This window comes from Cydia fagiglandana, chromosome 25 (assembly GCF_963556715.1).
Source record: "Cydia fagiglandana chromosome 25, ilCydFagi1.1, whole genome shotgun sequence".
Lineage (NCBI taxonomy): Eukaryota > Metazoa > Arthropoda > Insecta > Lepidoptera > Tortricidae > Cydia > Cydia fagiglandana.
The window spans coordinates 10,603,011-10,621,299 of record NC_085956.1 but is presented as its reverse complement, the minus strand read 5'-3'; the positions used below and the strand labels follow the sequence as shown (position 1 = coordinate 10,621,299).

The window sequence follows — 18,289 nt, the reverse complement described above, 5'->3', positions numbered from 1 at the left end:
GCAGCGTTTGTTAGTAAACAAATTGGAAATGAAAATATTTATCTTTTTCGGTTTATTTATTTTAGTAAACTGCGCAGCTACATTTAAATATGTTAAACTTTGTATTTCTGAAAGGGTCAAGTAAGGATGTGTCATTTGTAAATGCATTGTAACATTAAATGCAATAAAGGATGATGTGCTACTTTTGTTTTTGTTTCTAAACGTATGAAGTCATTAAACCAAATAAAATTATAACAACTCAATTACCTAATGCATTATCACTGGGTCTCCACATTGGTACTAGTTCATTTGAAAATGTTAAGATCCAGGTTGTATCATTAGTTGGAAACTATTTTAAAACTGCGCGCGCCCTCTAAGCATCCGCCTACCAGTGGCGGATTTCCCATAAGGCACAGTAGGCCCGGGCCTAGGGCGGCAAGATATTAGGGGCGGCAAATTGTGACAAAAAATTCGCTGATGATAACAAAAAATTACTCAAAATTAGTCCAGGCAACAAATTCTCAACAAAGTACCTATAGAGGGAAATGCTTGCAACACAATTTTTGACTTTGTACCTATTTTTATTTGAACTATCTAGGAGGTGAACATATCAAAAGTCCCCGGCCGTAGCCCTTGAGCCAGGGGAAGAGATAGGTCTCCGAAAATGCCGGACCAATTAAGTTGAAATTTGGCACACAATAATAGTACATTGTGCAACATGGGGCGTAAGTTGAATATTGCAAACGAGAGTAAGTTAAATCACGACGGCTTGCCGGAGCGATTTATAGGCTCGAGTTTGCAATATTATTACGCCCCGATATACACACAATGTTTTTCCTCACACTTGCGATACAAAAAATAAGTTTAAAGACAAAAAACTGTTAATTATGGCACTAGAAACTTCATAACTCCCTAGGGAAAACGAATTTTCTATAACTCCCGCTACGCCTACGTGCAATTCCACATTTACTGAGCGAGTGTGATGAAAATGAATTTTAAATATGGCCTCCATATTTTGGGGGGTAAATTAGAAAATTTAAAAATAAAGTTTTCCAAACTATATCGTGTTACATATCAAATCAAAGAGCTCATTGTAAGAATCTCAGATTTTTTTTATAATTTTAGGATTTATAGCTTAGCAGTTATTCAAGAAAATAGTTTTTAATGTTTTCGTAGGTACATGAAAGTCAATGTTATTGGTAAAACTGTCACTTAAAATGAATAAGTATTTGCTTATTTTTTTCATAAAACCTATGTTCCTATGATCATGGCACAAAGACGTATAGTTTCTAAGATATAATAAGCGAAAAACCGAAAAATGTGACCTTCAAACCAAACCCCCTAACTTTTGATATGTTCACCTCCTAACGAGTCCAAAAAAGTTACTAAGTAAAAAATGTGTCCCAAGCATTTCCCTCTATAATATATCTTTCCGTTGCCTGATCTAAATGTAGTCAATATGATGGGTGCTGATGCTGAGAAAGGGGCGGCTACAAGGCTTGGGGCCTAGGGCGGCAAAGACTGCAAATCCGCCACTGCCGCCTACCCTCACTACTAAAGTCGTAACACACACAAAACCGAAGTCGGTACTTTTGCCATTCTAGTGAGTAAACTTTAACTTTATAAGATTACTTAAGATGTGGGCGTAGTTGCTCTGGGGAGGGCGCGCAGATTATCATCCTAAAACCCCTCGTGTATTTTTTTGGACTTATTCCTCAAGCTATTTTTAACTTTTAGTCAGTAACTATAGTATACTTATAAGGGTTCCAAATTCTAAAACAAAATAACTGCCTCTGGGTCTCAGGAGGATAATGGTTTATCTGTACTTAGTTACACTTCATTCTGTAACTTCAGTCTACTTCGTTGATAAACGTTTGAAGGTTCTTCAAGTATTCGTTTGGATCACGGAAGAAAGAATGAGCGCGCCGCGCTCTTTTTGTGGTTTGGATGCTTGTTCATAAAGGCATTACAAAAAAGGGGCAGGAATAATAAATAAAACATCTGTTAAATTATTATTCATAATATATATTATACATAATATTGTCAATTGTCATGATCATAAAATATTAATAAATTAATTAAACAGTAGATTTCATGTCACCTTTAAAAACGAACAGTTTGAAATAGATTTTACAATAAAATTCTATCCTAAAAAAATTACTTTTGTTTAAAAAGTGTATAAAATAAAACAAATTGAATTCTATGCATTTTTATGAAATAATTAACAATGGATTTTGGAATGTATCAAATGAAAATGATTTCAAAAACTTCACTAAGTTTTGAGTATTCCTGCATAAATAAACTAAGCTCTGTCTTAAACACGATATAAATATGAACCTTATTTTCTATAAGTCAAGGTTCACATTGTAATAACATTACTTGTACAATATGTTCACCATAACTTATATAATGATTTCCTGATGATTCTATCATCTATTCGTGTGATGCTCTGCTTGTGATAATTCTGAAAAAAAGATCTATGTTAATTACTTATACCAGACGGATTTTAAGTGCGCTGCCCGAGTTTAAGATGGGAGAACGCTTTTTAGGGTTCCGTACCCAAAGGGTAAAACGGGACCCTATTACTAAGACTCTACTTTAGGGTTCCGTACCCAAAGGGTGAAACGGGACCCTATTACTAAGACTCTACTTTAGGGTTCCGTACCCAAAGGGTGAAACGGGACCCTATTACTAAGACTCTACTTTAGGGTTCCGTACCCAAAGGGTGAAACGGGACCCTATTACTAAGACTCTACTTTAGGGTTCCGTACCCAAAGGGTAAAACGGGACCCTATTACTAAGACTCTGCTGTCCGTCCGTCCGTCCGTCCGTCTGTCACCAGGCTGTATCTCACGAACCGTGATAGCTAGACAGTTGAAATTTTCACAGATGATGTATTTCTGTTGCCGCTATAACAACAAATACTAAAAACAGAATAAAATAAAGATTTAAGTGGGGGCCCCATACAACAAACGTGATTTTTGACCGAAGTTAAGCAACGTCGGGCGGGGTCAGTACTTGGATGGGTGACCGTTTTTTTGCCTTTTTTGCATTATGGTACGGAACCCTTCATGCGCGAGTCCGACTCGCACTTGCCCGGTTTTCTTGAAGGTTTTATGGTCGTTTCGGTCCGGAAATACCGCAGGCGACAGTTCATTTCACAGTTTAGCAAAATCACGAACTTTTTTGATCGTTACAAAAGAAAATCTGACTTTAACTTTATAATTTACATAATTATTTCACGCTATATGTGACGTTATCTATGAAAAGGGACCTTATTGTCGATGGCGCTTACGCCATTATTAACGATACTCCGATATAATAAATACAATGCCGCGCGACGCAGTGCGGTGTAAGCGCCATCGACAAAAGGTCCCTTTTCATAGATAATTTTGACGACCGGTCTGGCCTAGTGGGTAGTGACCCTGCCTGCGAAGCCGATGGTCCTGGGTTCGAATCCCAGTAAGGGCATTTATTTGTATGATGATACAGATATTTGTTGCTGAGTCATGGGTGTTTTCCATGTATTTAAGTATTTGTGTATTATGTATATATATCGTTCTCTGAGTACCCACAACACAAGCCTTCTTGAGCTTACTGTGGGACTTAGTCAATCTGTGTAAGAATGTCCTATAATATTAATTAAAAAAACCGGGCAAGTGCGAGTCGGACTCGCGCACGAAGGGTTCCGTACCATAAAGCAAAAAAATGGAAAAAATGCAAAAAGAAAACGGTCACCCATCCAAGTACTGACCACGCCCGACAACTTTGGTCAAAAATCACGTTTGTTGTATGGGAGCCCCACTTAAATCTTTATTTTATTCTGTTTTTAGTATTTGTTGTTATAGCGGCAACAGAAATACATCATCTGTGAAAATTTCAACTGTCTAGCTATCACGGTTCGTGAGATACAGCCTGGTGGCAGACAGACAGACGGACGGACGGACGGACGGACGGACAGCGAAGTCTTAGTAATAGGGTCCCGTTTTACCCTTTGGGTACGGAACCCTAAAAAAAAGACAATGCCCCATATAGCCACTTACTCAGGTCCCCGGGGTTAGAGCACTTCTTCAGATGCTCGGTGATCAGCAGTTTCAGGGCAGCGTTCTCTGCGACCAGCTTGTGGTTCGTTTCTTTCAGGAGGCGGTTCTCCTCTGCCTGCCAGTTCATTAGCACTTTCTGTTTTTGTCTGGAACATATTATTAACATCATTTCTGGACAAATTACTTTAATAGTCATACGTATCTGCCGCCAAAATGCCGCTCCCATACAATGGGCGGATAGTTTCGTGATTAACTTTACAAAGTGCGAGTGTTCTAACTTTTCAGAGAGCAAATGCATAAGTTACTTCCTTCTGGCATTAAGTTCGCCTTTTGTACAATTTTTACTGTGCAATAAAGTTTAAATAAATAAATAAATAAATAAGTTACTTAGGGCCACTTGCACCATCCCACTAACACGTGGTTAATCGGTTAAACCGTTAACCTAGTGTCAAATTGTACTGGTAACTATATTAACTCCAGGTTTAACCAGTTAACCCCGGGTTAGTGGAATGGTGCAGGTGGGCCTTAAACCTTTCGTGGTCAAAAATCAAACCTTGGTTGTGCTGTGTAGCAAAATAAAATCTTTATGTAAATGCAAAAATAATACTAAAAGTCGGTCAGCATCCTTAACATACACAGACAAGAGGTTAATTTACTTTACCTGTATCTTCTAGAAGCAGCTGTCCTAGGCTCGAGCATCTTCTTCTTCTCCGCTTCCTCTTTTCCATCCACCGCACAATCCTTCTCCACTTTACTATTCCTTCTTTTCACCGTTTTCTTAAAACTACCACTCACTTTGTTCATATTCAAAGGTACTATTGGTATTTTTTGTAAATTATTTGTTATTAATATTGTATTAGGGTTTACTATTGTAACTGGCACTAGGGTCCCAGGTAGTGTAGATATTGGAAGTATATTTTGCACTACAGGTGTATCTATTTTAGTTTCACTAGTTTTCTTCTCTGCTTTATCAGATAAAACTCTTTTTAGTTTCTCCTTAGTTTCATTCTGTATTTTACTCTTATCATCTTCAACAGGCTTCATCCTAACTTGTCTACCATCAGGCTTTCTAATTATAATTTCAAAATCATCCAAGTCATTTTTATCTTTATTTAAAGCGTTTTGATAATTCCTTTTAAGCATTTTGATAATTTGTCTGTCCTCTTTATCGTTATGTTCTTCTAAACTATCAACAACGAAATCTAGCGATTTCTGACTCATTATAGGCGGAGCTTTCTCAGGTTTATCAGTTAACAAAACATCTTTAGTGACCTGTGCATCTTTTATGACTGAATCTGTGTATATTAAAGTTCTTGGTATATTTTTGGATTCAATGACGCCATCTTTTCTTATTTCTACATTGCTGTGTATTTTGATGACATTATTAGTGTATGAGACTGTTTCATTGATTTCTTTATTCACATCTTCGTGTCTAACTATAGCAACGTCGTCGGTGGTAGTTACCTTATCGACTATATCCTGCTTTCCGACGATCCTACTGATTGTGGTCACCTCATTGGTGAGTTTGGAAATTGTTGTTGTTTCGTATTCTTTAACGGCGCCTGATTCGTCACTGGATGATCTGTGAAAGGCAAGGTTTTGTTAAAGTTTTGATACAAGTTTTTATAGCGAACAGGAAAAGTGAAGCCAAATCCTAACAGACTGGTATCAGGCTGCATAAGGCATCAGAGCCTCTATCAAAATGGGTTACTAGAGTGTGATACTGATAGATGTGCGTTCAAAAGTACTTGTTTCTAGGCCTGCCGTAAAGTTGGGCTACAATTGTCCTGGAGAGTAACTTTGGCCGTTGGGATTAATTTATTGCTGTTTATATTAATTCACTGAAATACCGGCTTACTGTCATCTAGTTGGTTGTATTATAATAGTGGACTCGTCTATATGTGGTTTTAATGTGGGCGAAAGTTACCCTTCATTGGGCCAAAATAACCCGGGTTACGGTACATGAATAAAGAAAATTGATAATTATGGGAAAAAACCGGACAAGTGCGAGTCGGACTCGCCCACCGAGGGTTCCGTTCCTTTTAATATTTGTTATTATAGCGGCAACAGAAATACATCATATGTGAAAATTTCAACTGTCTAGCTATCACAGTTCGTGAGATACAGCCTGGTGACAGACGGACGGACAGAGGAGTCTTAGTAATAGGGTCCCGTTTTACCCTTTGGGTACAGAACTCTAAAAATACCTGCTTATAGTGATATTCCTCTGGTTGTTGGTGGTGTAAAGAGCGTCTCCGTCCAGGGGAAACATTTGGGGGGTGTGCAGGGTGTGCGGGGTGTGGAGGGTGTCCACCTCTGAGCCTTCCAGGGATAACCTGCCAGCTCTGGAAACATAATTATTACAACATTGATAGAGTTAGACCAAGAAAAGACTGTAGCAATTTTGATATTTTTTGATAGCCCATGCAGTGCAACTGTGATTGCTGTGACATATAGAATAGAATAGAATAGGTTTTTATTCGTAAACACACAGACAATAGACATACATAGAAAAAAAAACACTGTGTTATACTGTGTGTGTGTGTGTTATGTATAAAAATAACACTTGCACTATGTGGGCTATCAAAATCGCTGCAGACTTTTATGGTCTAACTCTATAACCAGACAACATACCTTACCATACGTACCATATAAATGTGTACTAAGGGCGTCCTCTAGCTGGCGTAACCACGCACGGAGCAGGTTAACCCAGAGGCCTACAAAAAGGTCTCCAGTTCCATTCTAATTTAAATCTTAATTTTGACAAATCGTAATTGCATTTTTATTGGCAAGTTTTGATATCTGGGCAGCTAGAGGTTGACTTACTTAGTCTCCATGGCCTGCTTGAAGCCTTCATCAAACGGGTTGACATTCTGCAGGTCCTGGAAGAGCCCCACCTCCTCGCAATTGCGGATGAAGCGGGTTGGTGTGGGTGTCTGGTCCGCTGCAACAAGTTAGTATAAGGTAGTACAGACATTAAATATATTTAGAATGGCTCACTCACATATTTTAAGTTGAAAAACGCTCGACATGTTTCACTCCGTACCGAGGAGTGTCATCAGGAGCTTGCATCATATCTGTGTCTCACGGAAGTTTTGTTATTAAAAGGTAGTACATACAAAGCTTACATTTTAAATTAAAACCCTCAAAAGGGTGTTTTAATGGTAAAAAATCTTTTTAATGACAGATTTTATTATCTAATTTACTAGTCCCAGGGTTCTCACAGACGTTAAGTGTAGTCAGTAAAAAGGGGCACCCTGAGCCAATCCTATACTCACCAAGTTATGTATCTATTTGAAATAGCCTAGTTAGGGCTGGTTAGGGTGCCGAGATTAAATTTTAAACTTGCAAGTGCACCTCGGACTGAAAAACATTGGGAGCCCCTGTACTAGTCAATAATCTAATTTTATAATAAAACTGACAGATTATGGTGATTATTGGCCTCGCGTCGCGCTTGCCGCCTCAGCCGAGGCAGAGGCATGTCTACACTGGCCGTTTTGCCCGCGAGGAAATTGATTCGCGCGCATAAACTAAGTATGCTTGCTCTGTGTGGACAATTTTAAAGGCAGTATGTTTAAGGTTGTAAGCCAAAATTTGCCAATCAAATAAAAAAAAAACATACCTACAAACGCTGCTTTCTGCTCCATACCCAGTTGAAGAACCATATCGTGCTTTTTAGTGTGCACGTGCAGATGATCCTCGTTAGTGAACGTCATACCGCAGCCCTGCATCACGCAAGCAAACGGCTTCTCCGGTTCCACCATTGTTTGGACCGCACAATTAAAAAAAACAATACCAGGAAACCAATGTCAGTTTCCGCTGCTCAGCTAGCGCTATTTCGAATTCATATTGTACAAATAAGGTTCGCATTTGGGGTTTTTATGTGATTAATCATCATAACTATTTGATTTGATAAGGTAATAAATAATTGTTTGCGATAACAAGTTCTACAAATCTCCCTCAGTGAGCTGTGGAGGATTTGACGTTTTGATTTGACAGTTGACGTTTGTCAAGTTTGTTCGAGATGTTGTTAAAAACATTGGAATAAGTTTGACCCGTAATAAATGGTAAAGAAATATTAAGGGTTCCGTAAAAGAAATTATTTTATTAAATTAAATAAATACATCTATTCATAATAAAAATTACAGTTTGTTTTATTATATAACAAGGATAGCAGTCATAGCAAAAAAAAACTTTACACGCTTTAAATATTATTGTGCTCTTATATTTTTAGTGCTAAATCATCTATTCTTATACCGTTTCAAACAATAAATTTTGGTATTTTGAATAATCCAAAATAATTTATTTCCAGAAAAATACGAAAACTACATAAAAGTATTTCAGCTCTATTACATTATTCAACAAGGGACAGCGGACAAGGAAACATTATTCTAATTGCATTGTTTTCTCAAATAACGTATAATTTATTAAACAAAGTTTGAAACAACAAGGAGCATGAGAACACTACTCAAGATCAAGCAAAACAAATAAAAGTATTTTATCTTATTACTAGTACCTAAAGCTATTGCAACTGATTTTTCAACGTGAAGTGTGAGGAATTTAATAAGATAAAATTGTTGATAGGCATGATTATTTTTTAAACTAAGAATAATTGAAAAGTAATTTGGGATGGCCGTGTTTTTTGGAGCCAGTTGCGAAGTAGGACGTGTATTTTTCCGGGATGTAGCCGTGTACTTTAGCTCGATGAATGGGATGGTTAGGGTATACATCAGCTTCTTGGTTTCTCTTAGAGATCATATGAGCCGGAGATCTTTTTCTACGAGGTGATTCTTGCATTTGCTGAGTCGGGAATGGGTCTACATAGCGCCTTCCATTAATATCAGTTCCCTCCGCTGTTGGCAATAGCTCCTATTAATGAACTGTACAGTAAATTGGACAAAATGCATAAAAGATTATACCAATAATAATGAATTTTATTGATGTTCGATTAAACTAATGATAAATGTTTGCTACAAATTAAAATATTTAACATACATGTAAATTTTTAAGTTGGATAAAATATGTTTAAGAGAATTTGTTTCCAAGGATTACCGAAGACCATTTAGTCTTACCCGCGCCTCTGCTGTTGAACATTCCAGGGGCCGGCTGACCTTGTTGGTCGGAGACGACGTTAGGCTGCGGGATGCCTCCCATCCCGACAACGCCAGGGTTTGGCTCATTCTGCTGACCCTTCCAAGGCCTGGGATAAAACGAACGGGTTTTCGGTTTATAAGAAACTTTGATAGTCAATTGCAAAAATATTTGGTAGCTAATAGCTTCAATAGGCTCGTTGCTTTATATAACCTTAGGTCAAATTCTTTAGATTCTTAATGCCAGCCAGTTGCTGCATAAAACAAAAAATGCATTCTTACTTATCAGGGAACAGCTCTCCAGGTTGTCCTCTAGTTTGGACGATTCTATCCCCATTCACTTCGACAACGCATCTCAAACGAGCGCAGCAGGTTGGGAATTCTACAAAAAAAGGGTGTAAAGTCGGACCAAGAAAAATCTGCAGCGGATTTGATAGCGCACGCAGTGCAAATGCTATTAATAAGTTATAATTTCATAGAAGTTTGACATTTAAAATAACACTTTTACTGAGTCGGCTATCAAATCCGCTGCAGACTTTTCTTGGTCTGACTCTATTGTAGGGTTGTTCAAATATGATGTATTGAAGATACTAAACTCAAGAAGTTTTTTTCCTTTGGTTTCCAAGAGCTTGAATAAATATTTTTTTGTATGATACAGTTCACTCACCCACGTTCTCATCTTCAATATATTCGTGGCATTCCAAAGCATTTTCAGGGATTTTCGGTTTTCGACAGCTAAAAATATAATGATGCCAATTACACCTTATTATGGATAAACTATAAGTTATTGCATTATTTCTAAACACTGATCATTTGTTATCTGTAATAAAGATGAATTGATTGATTGATTAAACATAAGCGCCGCGCAGTACCTACAATGATATTGCGGTCGCTTCGCTTGTCTTACCCAACCGCAGCTATGAAGTATTTTCCGTCTCTGATTTCACATCTATACCGGTGGCAAGTGTAATGATCCGACCACTCCTGCCAAGGTTGATATCCTTTTCTTGAGTACTTATCTACACAAGCTTGATCTAAAATATGAATAATAAGATATATTAGAGTATTTTATCCAGGGAAGGCAATAATTTAAAAATTATACACTTACAACTGAGATCCTCAGCAAAAACGGAAGGTAACACCATATAAGCCATCATTAACAGACCGCTAAAATGCATTTTAGCTGCTGCAACAAAATGAGGCAGTTAAAACAAAAAAAAAATTATAACCCCTTTCTTTGCCGTTATCGATGAATGCACCAGGCGTTTCTGATCTTATTTAATTTTTCGCAGAGTATTAATACTCTTTCCTCGAATCAATATTTATAAAACAAACGGAAATCCCACGATCGTTACTTGGCTGAACGAATTTGTTTGCTGTTATGAGAAAACGGATAATTTCCGCGAAAAAATTCCACAAACTCTTGCGCATCGTCAATTCACATCAAAAATCCTTAAGACAGTCGATCGTTGTTTTTGCCAATTCATGTTATATTCTCCAAAATATGTAGGGATTTGATTGTTTGATTTGAATGTTATTATAGTCGTTTATTAAAATAAAAGGAGAGCCAAACACGTTTTAAAGGTGTACCTACAGCAAGATGTCTTATAAACGAAATATATTTATTTCCAACACACAGCGTAGACAAAAAAAGCTATTATTAGGTAAGTACAAATCTATAAAAATTGCTATTTCAAATGTTATTTCGATTTTACTGTGTAGTACCTAGATGTAGAGTTCAGAAACAAATGAGGCAATTTGAATGACCATTATACAAGTCATTAGCGAGTACTTGATTCGATACTGGTACCCATTGTTTCAAACATCATTGATCCATTCTAAGAATAGGTTACAATTCATAAATCAATCGAGTTAATGCAGAAGTCAGTGCTTTCATTTGCCAGGCGAACGTAGTGTGGCGTCATAATTTCATACAAATTTGACGTGTGCTACCAAAATCTTTGCAGACTTATCTCGGTCTGACTCTAAGATGATTTAATAGGTCTTTACATCCAAGTTTTCTAGTGAAAAAATCCATATCACCTCTGTAGAAGAACCTAATATGGGTCCATTTAGAAATTTCAATATTTTTTAATATCCGTAATATGCTTCCCAAGTCCAATTTAGTACTATATTTTTTTTCTTATGGGATTTCTTACATATTCCAGTTACAACACACCATACCCTAATTTATAATAATTATTTTTTTACTATTAAATTTTAGAAGTTTACTTGTGTATAACAATATTTCAAAGATTTTAGTTATACCTCAAATAGTGCTGAATTGTATCTATGTTTCATTATCTATGTTGCATTCCAAACGTCAAGTCAAGCCCAATACTGAATCGAGTCCGGTTAATACACGACCAAATAATGTACAGCCCAATAATAGGCGTCCACTTTTTTGGATGCGTATTATTGGGTTGTACACTACTGCCCTGTTCAAAGAGTGGCTTCGTATTATTGGCACGGACCGAGCTTGTACACCCTGATAACGCTCAACCCAATAATACACGACCCAATAATACGAATCCATTTAGTGGACGCCGAATATTGGTCGCATATTATTGGCCCGTACCGATAATGTTCGACCCGGGATTGCTCAACCCAAGAATGTACAGCCCAATAATTGGCGTCCACTTTTCGCTCCACACCACAGACTATAAATATTTGACACATAGAGTGATATTCTAGGGATGGGGCGACGATTTTTAAGTTTACGATTCAGTAATGTTGCCATGCGCAAAAAATAAGCAGATAATGGTAAGGTTAAGTAGCTAACATATTATCGCACCGCACCGCGATCTTGGTGCGTCGCGCCCATAAGTAAGAGCGAGAAAGAGATATATTTTTCTTCAGCCCGCTCCAGACTATGCGCGTGAATCGCGGGCGAAGCCGCGAACGCGAGTGTGGAGTCGATTTCGCTGTCTGCGAACATCGACGCCACACTTGCGTTCGCGGCTTCGCGCCGCAATTCGCGCACGAGTGTGGAGGGGGCTTTCCAGACGGAAACAATTGTTCGATCCATGAAATGTATACTTGGTCAAGCAGATCTGGTCAGTAGAAAAAGGCGGCAAATTTGAAAAATTTAGGCGCGTAGGGATCTCTTCCCATAGAAAATTTTAATTTCGCGCCTTTTTTTATTGATAAGATTTGCAAAACCAGCTATAATTAGAATAGAATGACAGAGAAAGGTGCCTGCAATTTGCACGCACCGCGACCCTTCGCACCGGTAAGTGAGGGCGAGAAAAAGATATCTGTTTCTCGCTCTCATTCATGAGTGCGACGCACCAGGGTCGCGGTGCGGTGCGATAGTGTGTTAGCTACTTTAAATGAGTATAGAGTCTGGCTACTGAAATTTTACCTAAGTTATTGGCGGGAAATTCAAAAAATCTCGGGCTGGTCACACTTTGTGTAGTAGGAATTATAGGTTTGATACTAGACAATATTTTTGACAAGTAAGGTACCTAAGGAAATAAGTTAAATAAACGTTTACGTGCTCTCAAAGTCAGCTCACATAATTTCTACCACTATTTAAAGTACAGTCAATGACAAACACATATGTTTACGTTCCAATATTTAGATTTTATAGATATATTTCAGAACTTTTAGTTTATCCGTTTCTTTATACACTTGTCCTGTTTCTGAGATTCAGGCATTAATAAGTTCACGTACTTAATCAAAGTAATAGGCAAATGTTAGAACTAGTATTTAAAGTATCAAAATATTTATAGAGCACCAACCTCTTAATTTGTTTACATTTGGTTAGGAGTTGTAAAGATTGCAGTTTTTCGTTATACAACGCTACACGTCGAGTTCGCACATTGTCGTAATTATTTACGTGTTTAAATAATAGTTTGCGAACCTCATTCAGTATAGAAATTATTAATATTATTTAAAATAAACCCCTTAAATCCAGCAAACAATTTGAATGAATGACATAAATTGACAACTGACTTTTAGCTTTTTTTTAAATCATAGACAATTGGTGATACAACAACGAAATATCAGTCAACAATTTTTGGCTAGCCAGACTCTAGTTTTCCTGGTTCTTAGGCCCCGTTCGCACGACAGCTTTTTCAACGCGCGTTAAAAAAAGCGTTTGAATGACACAAATGGATAACCATTTATGTATTCACACGACAACGGTGACGCTTTTATTCAGTGTTGTTGGATTTTAGACTTTAAGCTTTGGTCGTTAAGTCGAATTTAGAGTGCGACCAGATTCAAGCGCTTTTTTAACGCGCGTTGAAAAAGCTGTCATGCGAATGGGGGCTTACTGACTGTCAAATTGGTTTGACCAGAGATACATATGTTTGACGAACTATAATTAAGTCTTCGTCACACAGGCGCGTTTTACGGGTGGCGCGCGAGCGGGGCGTGAGCGTTTTATATGTAAAGTAGCTATAGGTGGTCAAGCAAATCTTGTCAGTAAAAAAAGGCGTGAAATTAAAATTTTCTATGGGACGATATCCCTTCGCGCCTACATTTTTCCAATTTGCCGCCTTTTACTACTAACAAAGAAAAGAGATATACGTTTCTCGCTCTCACTTATGGGTGCGACACTCCAAGGTCACGGTGCGGTGCGATAGTCTGTTAAGCCCCCCATTCACACTCTACCTTGTAGTTCGCCTCGTAATCCGCCTCGTTGGGTAGGATCGTGTATGGGGGTTGCGGACTACGAGCCGTCCTACAAACTCAAGTAGGATGCCATAGTACTGGTGATGGACGGCAAAACAGAGGGCCTACCGCGAACCACGTTCGACGTGGTGCCCCTCCGTCGCGCGTGTAAATTCGTACGTAAGTGTGACAGGGCAGGGGTGCTGCCTAGCACGTCCAACGTGGTTCGCGGTAGGCCCTTAGTACCGTGTGTAAGCTATTTCTTGCTCCGTAGTCCTGTGAGGCGGACTACAAAGTAGGATGGTGTGTGAGCTATATCTTACACCGTAGTCCTGCGAGGCGGACGACAAGGTAGGAGTGTGAATGAGGGGCTTTAGTTACGCGGCGCGCCCCGCTCACGCGCCGCCCGGAAAACGCGCCTGTGTGACGAAGCCTTTACAGAGAATTCTTATTAATAGTTTTTAACAGAAGTAGACCGTTGGATCTGACCTAAGTTTCTGAGTTACACACTCTCTTTTTGTATTATTTAACGAAGACTTCCTTATTCCTTCGGGACTGATCGAATCGGTCGATTTGATCAGTAATGAAATTGGCGTCAATCTCCAATTTTAGATTTATGGTGATATTAGAGCCCTCTTAATTGAATAAACGGGTATGTCCTTAAACCACGTCCAAGACCACCGGTGGACAGGCAGCAGCGTCCCTCAAATTCGGTGTACTCGACTGCGATCGCCAACCCGCCTGCCAAGCGTGGCGATTATGGCATTCACCCCCCAAAAAAGGGGGAGGCCTATGTTCAGCAGTGGACGTCTTATGGCTGAGATGACGATGATGATGATGAAATTGAATAAATGCCCCAGAACGAAAATACTAACCTCACAAATTGGTATTCTTGCGTCCGCACCTCATTTTATCGGTAATATCGGTCATTATCGGTCATTATCGGTGGTTGAATTCGGTGAGCCAAATTGGTATTTGCGTCCGCACCTCCTGATTCGATCGGGCAATTGAATCAGATTGGCGAAAAATTGACTAATCTGGATATGCCTTTAATTGACAAGAGTTTAAAGGATATCATACAAATACGACGGAATTAAAATAAAAGGTAACTTGCTTATACTGTTGTGTATTGCTATTGAATATAGTTCGTTTTTTTTAGCATTAGAAAGAACTCCACAGAAGCAAGCGTGCAGTCTTTATCGGGCTCTTTAATTGTTAATAATTATTGAATTATCTAATGTAGCATGGTCAATACATATAATTTACTTCAAATTATTACCGCTGAAAGTGCCGGATTTGGAACCAGAAGCTTACTTCTGCGAAGTTCTTTCTAATGCTAAAAAAAACGGACTATAGCTTGGATTGCTCATGATAAAATTAATCTTGATTGAATTTCTTTCAGATCAAAAATCAAGCCTCAACATCGCAATCCCTCAACTCAAAAAAAAGATTCCGATTGTTGACGCCAGAGATATAATTATTTCCAAAAAGCGTGCACAAATAACAGATGCACGTGAAATATTAGCTGAACTAGCTCACAGATTAATAATATGTGTCTACAGATTAGTATAGCCGCCCGTCATACTTTTTTTTTCTATTTATTTTTAGAGCTTGTCACTGAGGTGAACATGTCGCTCCATAAAAAACTACAAATTTATACATTCTTACAACTAACTTATTCTATATACTAAAGCCTTTCGTACAAGCTGCAATAGCATCCGACGAAGGAGCAGCCAGGACACTATTGCAGCCCCCAACATAGCATTATGGCTTACGCCCGTCATACTGGGTCATACTGAACAACTTTTTCTATCGGACCAACCCCGAAATCCCAAAAAAAATATTGGCCTTCCCATAGAAAACGTCGACATCCACTCGATCAAAATGTATGAAACGGCCAAAAAAGCTTAAGTGATTACGAAGTTGGTCCCATTATAAATGTCATAACTGAAAAATTTGAATTTGATTAGCCTAGTAGCCAATCAGGTAGCGGTGATTGCTAAAGGGGCTTATACATAGAACACGGACCTAATGTAAAGCGCCCTCCAGACTATGCGCGTGAATCGCGGGCGAAGCCGCGAACGCGAGTGTGGAGTCTAGTTCGCTGATATGCGAAATCGACTCCAGACTCGGCTTCGCGCCGCGATTCGCGCACGAGTGTGGAGCGGGCTTAACGATGCATTTTTACAAATCGGTCGTTACAGCCGGTCGCAACGACGGACTCTAAGCCCCCATTCGCACGAGAGCTTTTTCAACGCGCGTTAAAAAGCGCTTGAATCTGTCCGCACTCTAAATTCGATTTAATGACCAAGGCTTAGGTAAGTCGAAAATCTAACAACGCGTGATAAAATTTATTTAGCGCCACCGCTGTCGTGTGAATAAATACACATGTATCTATTGGTGTCATTCAAACGCTTTTTTAACGCGCGTTGTAAAAGCGCCCGTGGGAATGGGGGCTAAAGGCGTATCCTGACCAGATCCTGACTAGTAAATTTTTCGCCAATCTGATTAAATTGCCCAATCGAATCAGGAGGTGCGGATGCAAACACCAACTTCGTTCGCCGAATTCAACCGCCGATATTGACCGATATTACCGATAAAATGAGGTGCGGACGGTTGAATACCAATTTGTGAGGACTGACGCCACACTGTGGGCTGAAATTAGGCTGTCATTGACATAGAAACCGAAGTTATTTTTATGTTTTCTTGATTGAAATCGGTTTTGCTAGGCATTGTTATAGTAACCTATGAATTTTAGACGATTAGGTATGAAAGTTGTGGAATGAGAGTTACGAATTAAAAAAAAAATCGGGGTGCACTCCTGGGGGCCGATTTTTTAAATTCGACTACTCGATTTCGTGTATTAAATTTCGTTCAATAATATCTCTACTACTAGGCATTTAAATTCTACTAATAGAATTGAAAACGAGTGGTCAATACCACTCGATTCCCAATTTCTATCGCTAGTATTTCAAAAATTAGCATTTCGCCGTTTTCCACCGATTTCCGAACGATCGAACGATCGAATTTCAAAAATCGGCCCCCTGGAGTGCCGACAGAAGTGAAAACTCAATGACTAGTCCAAAATGTCTGCAGCACTACCTATGTATAATTGACCCATCCTCCTTACTATTGAAAAACTTTAGTTCCGAAATTGCTGGCTAGTGAGCTTAAATTTGTAGCGTTAATTGTTTAAAATTCGAATAGAAATTGTAAAATTACCTTGCAGACCTCGCATCTAAATATATTTGGTCATGATGTCATGATATTCTGAGTTTTCACTTTTATAAGCGATTTTATCAAGATGCAGCTTTATTGAATTATATTTGAATACCTAAAGTTAGAATGTAACTGAGATTCTCGTATTTCAGCCCGTACAAGATTAGAACATTGAGCTTTATTGCTTAAATAATATAAAAGTTCCAGTTTTAAATAATTCACCTGATTATGATACGTTATGACCTGGTTATGACTAAAGTTCTTTGGTGAATAACATTGTGCGTGACACATGACGTCAGCCGTCGTCGTCGTCGTTACGCGTTATGTGTTACGCTGTATCGAGTTTATCATTTTTTCCCCACCTCAAAAAGTGCTCAGCGCCGCTAAAGAAGTTTTCACTTCAAAAAAATGTATGGAGCAGGAACAAAAAAACATTATTACTTAGTCAAGAAACAAAACAAACCGTAATATCTTCGCAGGTGGTTATACTACGAATTATTTGTGATTTTTTGGCATACTACATATTATTATATCCGTCACGGGTGCGGCTTTTTTTAAAATCATTAATTGTTTCTATGGGAAAAGCACAAAAACCAAAGTCAACATAATATATATTAAGATTTTTTTTGACTGAAATGGGTCTTGCCCAGTATGTTTATGCTAAGTTGTAAGTTTCAGACGATTTGAGTCGAAAATACTAGTTATGATTTTTTTTCAAACAAAATGTATTTAGCCGGTACAAAAAATCAAAATATCTCACAACAGTTGACTTTGGTTTTCGTGCTTTTTCCATAGAAACAATTAATGTTTTTTTTTAAAAAGCTGCACCCGTGACGGATATATGTAATATGCCAAAAAATCACAAATAATTCGTAGTATAACCATCTGCGAGAATATTACGGTTTGTTTTGCGGTTCTTGAGTAGGTACTTAATAATGATTTCTTGTTTCTGCACCATACATTTTTTTGAAAAAAATTCGTAACTCGACAATTTTCATTCCAAAGCGTGTAAAATTCATAGAGTCGGACCAAAAAAAGTCTGCAGCGGATTTGATAGCCCACGCAGTGCAAGTGTCATTTAAACGTCATAATTTCATAGAAGTTTGACGTTTAAAATAACACTTTCACTGCGTGGGCTATCAAATCCGCTGCAGACTTGTATAGTACGATAGCTGCCTTTTAGGACAGTAAAAAAAAAAGTGGTCGGCCAAATCCTGTGTTGGCAGGTTAATGTGTCCGACCAATTTTGTGGTACCACGTAAGAGCTACAATTTACCTCATCGAAAAATAGAATGAAACAAACGGATTATAATAGCTTAATAAGCCTGTTGACTTATG

The 18,289-nt window shown here is 38.3% G+C and overlaps 2 protein-coding genes across 3 annotated transcripts; both read right to left on the bottom strand.

Moving 5' to 3' along the window:
* Nucleotides 1-2,284: 2,284 nt before the first annotated feature.
* LOC134676727 (uncharacterized) lies at nucleotides 2,285-7,963 on the bottom strand. The gene is made up of 6 exons (XM_063535113.1): nucleotides 7,645-7,963; nucleotides 6,849-6,966; nucleotides 6,230-6,367; nucleotides 4,684-5,604; nucleotides 4,023-4,168; nucleotides 2,285-2,443 (listed from the first exon to the last, which is right to left on the bottom strand). Exons 1-6 carry the CDS (start codon nucleotides 7,784-7,786, stop codon nucleotides 2,409-2,411), a joined length of 1,500 nt encoding a protein of 499 aa, XP_063391183.1. The 5' UTR covers nucleotides 7,787-7,963; the 3' UTR covers nucleotides 2,285-2,408.
* Nucleotides 7,964-8,136: 173 nt separating this feature from the next.
* On the bottom strand, nucleotides 8,137-10,348 carry LOC134677207 (uncharacterized). 2 transcript variants are annotated; one of them, XM_063535657.1, is made up of 6 exons: nucleotides 10,221-10,348; nucleotides 10,020-10,146; nucleotides 9,780-9,847; nucleotides 9,395-9,494; nucleotides 9,101-9,222; nucleotides 8,137-8,875 (listed from the first exon to the last, which is right to left on the bottom strand). In XM_063535657.1, exons 1-6 carry the CDS (start codon nucleotides 10,288-10,290, stop codon nucleotides 8,625-8,627), a joined length of 738 nt encoding a protein of 245 aa, XP_063391727.1. In that variant the 5' UTR covers nucleotides 10,291-10,348; the 3' UTR covers nucleotides 8,137-8,624. The 2 variants fall into 2 exon arrangements, with proteins under 2 accessions (XP_063391727.1, XP_063391726.1); XM_063535656.1 differs by having other exon boundaries at nucleotides 9,095-9,222; nucleotides 10,221-10,328.
* Between the last annotated feature and the right edge of the window lie 7,941 nt (nucleotides 10,349-18,289).

Coding starts and splice junctions, on each gene's coding strand:
- LOC134676727 (XM_063535113.1), bottom strand. CDS start 7,786: ATGGTGGAACCGGAGAAGCCGTTTGCTTGCGTGATGCAGGGCTGCGGT. Junction 6,368..6,848: donor AAGCAGGCCATGGAGACTAA/GTAAGTCAACCT, acceptor TTATGTTTCCAG/AGCTGGCAGGTTATCCCTGG. Junction 5,605..6,229: donor AGGAATATCACTATAAGCAG/GTATTTTTAGAG, acceptor TGCCTTTCACAG/ATCATCCAGTGACGAATCAG.
- LOC134677207 (XM_063535656.1), bottom strand. CDS start 10,290: ATGCATTTTAGCGGTCTGTTAATGATGGCTTATATGGTGTTACCTTCC. Junction 10,147..10,220: donor TTTTGCTGAGGATCTCAGTT/GTAAGTGTATAA, acceptor TTCATATTTTAG/ATCAAGCTTGTGTAGATAAG. Junction 9,223..9,394: donor GGAGAGCTGTTCCCTGATAA/GTAAGAATGCAT, acceptor GTTTTATCCCAG/GCCTTGGAAGGGTCAGCAGA.